The sequence below is a fragment of the Babylonia areolata genome, chromosome 15 (genome assembly GCF_041734735.1).
Source record: "Babylonia areolata isolate BAREFJ2019XMU chromosome 15, ASM4173473v1, whole genome shotgun sequence".
NCBI classification, from domain to species: Eukaryota; Metazoa; Mollusca; class Gastropoda; order Neogastropoda; family Buccinidae; genus Babylonia; species Babylonia areolata.
In genome coordinates, this window is record NC_134890.1 from 25,054,392 (window position 1) to 25,061,422 (window position 7,031).

At 42.4% G+C, this 7,031-nt stretch overlaps 1 protein-coding gene across 1 annotated transcript; it reads right to left on the minus strand.

Moving 5' to 3' along the window:
• Nucleotides 1–328: 328 nt before the first annotated feature.
• On the minus strand, nt 329–7,031 carry LOC143290077 (uncharacterized). Its single transcript, XM_076599367.1, has 5 exons — nt 6,722–7,031; nt 5,037–5,140; nt 4,205–4,402; nt 1,223–1,286; nt 329–358 (listed from the first exon to the last, which is right to left on the minus strand). Exons 1-5 carry the CDS (start codon nt 6,887–6,889, stop codon nt 329–331), a joined length of 564 nt encoding a protein of 187 aa, XP_076455482.1. The 5' UTR covers nt 6,890–7,031.

Here is a 7,031-nt window from a genome sequence, read left to right on the forward strand (position 1 = left end):
GCAACTGTTTATTTCAACGGATAATGTATTGGGTAATGAATATCCTATGTATGAACCAAAAATTGAAAATAAATATGGTTCCAGTCTAACAATTTCTTTAAGTTTCTTAGTTTGGTGGAAGGCTAGGATATAAAGAATAAAAATAAAAAGTCTGTCCTGAGCAACACTGATGTTCATCACTGCATGGCTGTCGTTTGGTACAGATCAGGTTAGTTGTTCCTGAGAAAATGTGAATGATATAAGTTTCTGCTTATCTCCCCTCCCCTCCCCTATCCAACACTCTCTCTCTCTCTCTCTCTCTCTCTCTCAGACACACAATGCCAATCCTTTACATGCCCTCAATCTCCTTACTCAAACACTGGAAAACAGTAAAAATTTTAATCTACAAATTCCGAAACCAACTACAAAAGTATATTCTTAAGAAAAATTTTTTTTTTTTTCAGAAAAAAAGTGAGAATTCTTCTTCTCTGTTCATGGGCTGCAACTCTCACTTTCACTTGTACGTACACAAGTGGGCTTTTGTGTGTATGACTGTTTTTACCCTGCCATGTTAGCAGCCATACTCCATTTTCAGGAGTGTGCATGCTGTAAATGTTCTTGTTTCAATAACCCACCAAACGCTGACATGGATTACAGGACATTTAACGTGCATACTTGATCTTCTGCTTGCGTATACAGACGAAGGGGGTTCAGGCACAAGCAGGTCTGCACATATGTTGACCTGGGTGACTGGAAAAATATCCACCCTTTACCTACCAGGTGCCGTTACCAAGATTTGAACCTGGGACCCTCAGATTGAAAGTCCAACGCTTTAACCCCTCGGTTATTGTGCCCATTGATGTGAGAATAAAATAACTACTGGTACAAGACAATGCATCATGGAATACATTGATTAACTTCATATTCTCACTTGTTTGTTTTTTTCAATGAAACATCAACATCTCATGTAAGCACTCTGTTGTTGCACTCTGTTGCTTAGAGATTAAAAAAAATCTCTAAACCTAAATTTGCACAGCTTTGTAAAGTACCACAATTAACAAACTGAAGTATCACTGGTTTATGATGATTTTTTTTCCCCCGAAGTGGGAGTTGGGCGTTTACAAGGCATTTTACCCTTTGCTCAGTTTTTAACCCAAAATGGAGGCCGGATTTTTACAGTGTATTTTACAATAGCATCATCACTACTACCATTCCACTGAAGAAAAAAATCAAACATACACACCTTATCAACAATGCCTTCTGGTGGTTTGTGGGTGATCTTCACATCATGCAGCTGATCTTCTGACCTGTAAGATAATAATAATAATAATAATAATAATAATGGTAATAATGACAATAATAATGATAATAATTAAATTATACAGTGCTTTCAAACCTCTCAATCCACTTTACAGTTTCAGTTTCAGTAGCTTAAGGAGGCGTCGCTGCGTTTGGACAAATCCATATACGCTACACCACATCTGCCAAGCAGATGCCTGACCAGCAGCGTAACCCAACGCGCTTAGTCAGGCCCTGAGAGAAAAAAAAAAGAAAAAAAAAGGTGAATGAATAATAGATAAGCTTACATAAATAAATAATTAAATTAATTAATTAATCAATTAATAAATAATAATTATGAATAAAAAAGGTAGTAGTAATGATAATAATAATAATAATAATAATAAATAAATAAATACAATTACAGGTTATTTAGACACAAAACACACACACACACACACACACACACAATACATCCAATACAGAATCTGTGAGGGTGTTGGTTCGATTTCAGCTCTTGCCCATTCTCCCAAGTTTGCTGGACTGGAAAATCAACCTAAGCGTTTAGTAATTCGGATGAGACGATAAAAACCAAGGTCCTGTGTGCAGCATGCACTTGGCGTACTGAAAAAGAAACCCGTGGCAACAAAAGCATTATCATCTGACGAAATCCTTTAGAAGAAATCCACAGTGATAGGTGCACAAATATACATGCATATGTGGTAGTGGTGTGTGTCCATCGAGATTGATGATGACCATCATTGTCATCCAGCTGGGGGATCGGGGGAGGTTGGTGGTGGTGGGGGGGGGGATGCTCATGAATCTATCTGTGAATGCGCAGATGGCTGAATAGTCCAATCTGCGCACAGAATGTTCGCTGACAGTTGGGGCAGAAAAAGACAGGCATATCATTGTCAGGGAGCTTGTTTGCCCGTGACTTTCTGGCCTGCCTCTTCTGAACAGCTGCAGCAGTCCTGTTGGCCTCGCACAACTTGGCGCCTTTGTGCACAGCAGCGCGCCATTTGTCACGGTCCACTGCAGATTCCTCCCAGGAGTCAGGGTTGATATCAAGTGCTTTCAAACAGACTTTCAGAGTATCTCTGAAGCGCTTCTTCTGACCTCCGTGTGATCTCTTCCCTTTTTGCAGCTCATGCATGCACTCAAGGCCTGACAACTGTGCTTGGTTACACTGCTGGTCAGGCACTGCCTTGCAGATGTGGTGCAGCATATATGGGTTTGTCCAAACGCAATGATGCCTCCTTGAGAAACTGAAACTGAAACTGAAATGTGCACTATATGCCACCATCTGCATCCACCTAAATTACCACCTCTTTATAACCAAGTGTACCGGGGTCACAAGGAATATTGTGGGGTTAGTACATAAAAGACGCAAACATAAATCGAAAATCATACACAAACACGGATACAATAGAATTTAGGACACGTATATGTGCCGCATGTACCACATTATACAATGGTTTTAAATGGTGCACAGATTTGATCAAAATCAGTAGGTTTTTTGGAGATGGTTTTTTTTTTTTTTTTTTTTTTTTTTTTAACTGAACATACAACTGTTTTATACTTGCGTAGTTTGGAAACTAGCATACACTAGCAGCAAAGTTATAAGAAATTTCATTTCTCTCTGAATCATGCATTTATGTTGCTTCAGGCGTTCCATCCATCAATGTCTTACACTCAAAAACATAATTCATGTATGGCTAAAGTTCTTTTTATTTTCTGGACAAGGTCAAGTGGCTTCACCAATTAGTTATATAGCACTGCCTGTCTTCATTCAAAGGAATTCATGCATGGCTGAAGTTGTTTGCTGGACATGCTCAAGTGACTCCACGACTTATTTTATAGCCCTGCCTTTCTGACTTGAGCTGTCCAGTGACTGTGCTTGACCTGGGTCGTATCTTATGTTCTGATGGCTTATCAGCACTGGAAGAGGCAGCAGTTTTCTCTTTCTCTCTCCATGCTACACCATAGAAGTGAGCGCACACACTTGTACACACACACACACACATACACACATATGTACATGCACACACATGTACACACAAACACACACACTCAAACACACACACACACACACACATGCACGCACACTAGGCACTGTACTTTATTGTCAGCTACTGGCATGGTGTCAAAACCTAGGTCAAGATTTGCTCATGTACATGCATGGTGGTAATGTAACCTGCTGACATATACAGTATGCTAAAGTCACACATGTGTCACTAAGTAGTGTCAGTTTTGGCCACGGCCACAGCTAACATGTATATTCACTGCTATTGGCTTTTTTTTTTTTTTTTTGGTAATAGTTCTTTGCAGTTGTAACCACTGTATTCTTGATGAATGCTTGTTCAGGTGCCTGATACACACAGACACAAACACACACACACACACACACACATACACCTGCAGCAAAACAGGTGCTTCACACACACACATACACACAATGTGGAGAGATGGCCTAGAGGTAACGCGTTCGCCTAGGAAACGAGAGAATCTGAGCGCGCTGGTTCGAATCATGGCTCAGTTACCGATATTTTCTCCCCCTCTACTAGACCTTGAGTGGTGGTCTGGACGCTAGTCATTCGGATGAGACAATAAACTGAAGTCCCGTGTGCAGCATGCACTTAGTGCACGTAAAAGAAACCACAGCAACAAAAGGGTTGTTCCTGGCAAAATTCTGTAGAAAACAATCCACTTCGATAGGAAAAACAAATAAAATTGCACACAGGAAATTTTTTTTAAAAAATGGGTGGCGCTCTCAGTGTAGCGACGCGCTCTCCCTGGGGAGAGCAGCCCGAACTTCACACAGAGAAATCTGTTGTGATAAAAAAGAGAAATACGAATACACACACACACACACACATGTATACACCTTACTGACCAGATGGGGTGGGGGAGGGCACACACACACACATGTATACACCTTACTGACCAGATGGGGTGGGGGAGGGTATAGCTTCCCATGGGGAGCTCCGGGGACTGCTGGGGCCCTTGCTGGGAAGTGATGCTGTGGGAATCTCTACCCAGACCCGCTGCCGGGGACCCTGCCACCTGCTGGTCCCCCTGAATGGAGGAGGCATCCACCACTTCCGCATCTTCCGCCACAGGCTTTGGCGGCTTTGACCTCTCCCTGTGTGGTTCAGAAAAATAACGATCAGCAATACTTTGTGTGTGTGTGTGGGGGGGTGGGGGGGGGGGAGGGGGGGTTGGGGGGACGAGGGGAGGAGGGGAGGGAAAAGGAGGGGGGAGCAGGTGGTATGTGTGTGTATGTGTGTGTGGGTGTGTGTGGGGGGGAGGGGTAGGGGTGCATGTGTGTGTTGGTGGGGGGGGAGAGTGCGGGGTGGGGGTGGGGGGGTGGGGGTGGGGTGCCTGTGTGTGTGTGTGCGTGTGTGGTTGCAGATGTGGTGGTGTGAGTGTGTGTATGTGTGAGTATGTGTATGTGTGAGTATGTGTGTGTGTGTGTGTGTGTGTGTGTGTGTGTGTGTCCGTGTTTCTCACATACATATAAAACATTGTCTGAACCAGAAACATTGACAAGAAGCTCAACACTGTTCTGGTTTTATATAATATCTGCCAGCAGCTACCAGGTAACACTCATTCTCCCTCTGCTACTTCCAATACTCTGTCTTGTTTGTGACAAAACCAAACCACTACACACGCACACACACAAAACGGATACACACACACACACACACACAAACACACACACACACACAAGCACACTCACACACGCACACAAAACACACACACACACACAGACTGACTTGAAATGTTCCAGATGACCAGGATCAGGAAAGCTGTCAAACTTGCCCTCGGCATATTTCTTGAGGTTGTCATCAATCTCTTTCTGGGTCGATAAACACCTGACCTGGTCACACCCACAATGCTTACATCATACACACGTGTTGACTCTGTGACTTTCCTGGATATCAACACAACACAGAGACAAGGCAAGGCAACAAGTTATTCAACTAAAACAACAACAAAAACCCAAAAAGTGAATGCATTTTCATTATTGCTGATCTGGATTCACAGTAATTAACAACCAAGCTGATTTCACGTGAAATTATTAATTAAGCATCATACAAATATCACATTAACATTCCCTACTCCTCCCCCACTCCCCCTGCCCCCCCCCCCCCCCCCTCCACCCCATCTCCCCCTCCCCTCCAAACAGTTCCACAGCCTCTCTGATCACGGAGCCACATTCGGGGTGTTTGCCTTTGTTACGCCCACGTGTGCCTCTGGCTCTTCACATGCCAAACAAAATACAACAGATTTGGCAAGGTGCTCACTCTGGTGTATACTTCAGACACAGATACGATCAGTTTACACCACAAGGAGTTAATCAAGTAAAACACACTGTGCACAACTAATATAATCAATGAAACTGATTGCTGACAGTGTTCTAATGACTAAAAAATTCATAAACCTAAGCAATGAGAGAGAGAGAGAGAGAGAGAGAGAGAGAGAGAGAGAGAGAGAGAGGCTCTCTTGAAAAGGGAAAAAAAAATTAATATACCACTATTCATTACTGCAAACTTGGAAACATAAACTGTTAACTAGCTGCAAATAAAAGGGTTGCCAAATTTGTGTTAAACTTTTATAGCCTGACAACAAATCAAGAAAAATACTTTCGTTTTGACTCTTGTTATGTCAAATATGCAAACATATTTTCTTGTGCCTTTGAAGGTTTTGTCATTTTTTCGCATTTTTATTTTTCTTCTTTCCAATCAGGAGGGATGGTTAATTATTTTGAGTTTGGATTCTACCTCCTCCTACAAATATAAATAAAAATTATTAAGGAGGAAAAGACAAAAAAAAAAAAAAAAGTGATGGGTAATCCTGCAGTTTAGAATACTAAACTCAGCAAAGTGATGATCTGTGCAGTTTGTCCCCTTCCCCTCTCCCCCTCTACCGCACCCTGTCCCATCTCCAACCTGTCTTACACACTATTTGTCGGGGAACGATCAACTGACAGGAAAAGGGGTCGCGATGTGTACTATAAACAACACGGACTAGTACCAAAGAGCCGATATAATCACTCTTTGATGGTCTACAGGTCAAGATCAGGTCTTGAAGGTCGCGACGACTGACCCGGCTGGTGATATTGTGACCCCATCACTGGTTGGTCCGGCTTCACTTCCGGGTTGTGCTGGGATTTCAATCAGGCATTATTGTGTCAACTATATTTTTTGTGTACCCCCTAAAACGTCAAAGTTTGCAGCCACAAGTGTTTCCTGCACGATGTGTGAAGAACTGAAATCCGATGACATAAAGACTGATCTAAACAACAATAATATGAATGCGTGGTCAAAAAATGAAAAGAAAAACAACAACAGTAATAAATAAAATAATAAAATAAAATAACACAATTTTAAATGGGGAATAACAAATTCATATGCACGACCTTTTTTCAGTTTCATTCATGATATCCAGTTTTGCTAACCTGTGCAGTCAAGGGTGGTGGCGCACCAATGGCTTGAACGTGGTGAAGAACGGGAAAATCATGTGCCAGAACTGATGACATTTGGAGTACTGTTGCACCTGACTGAGCCCGTAACAAATTCAGTGCACATGTCGCTGGTCTTGAAAACGAAAAACACACAGCCGCCATAGTTTCTTCGCTTTTAAGTGAACAGTTTAGCACACGGCTGCTGATCTTTTCCGATCTTCCGATCTTCCAGTACCTGCAAAGCGCAAAGTCGTTTCACTTATCCTTGACTGTTCGGTGCGTGAGTGCTATTTATTGTGTCATG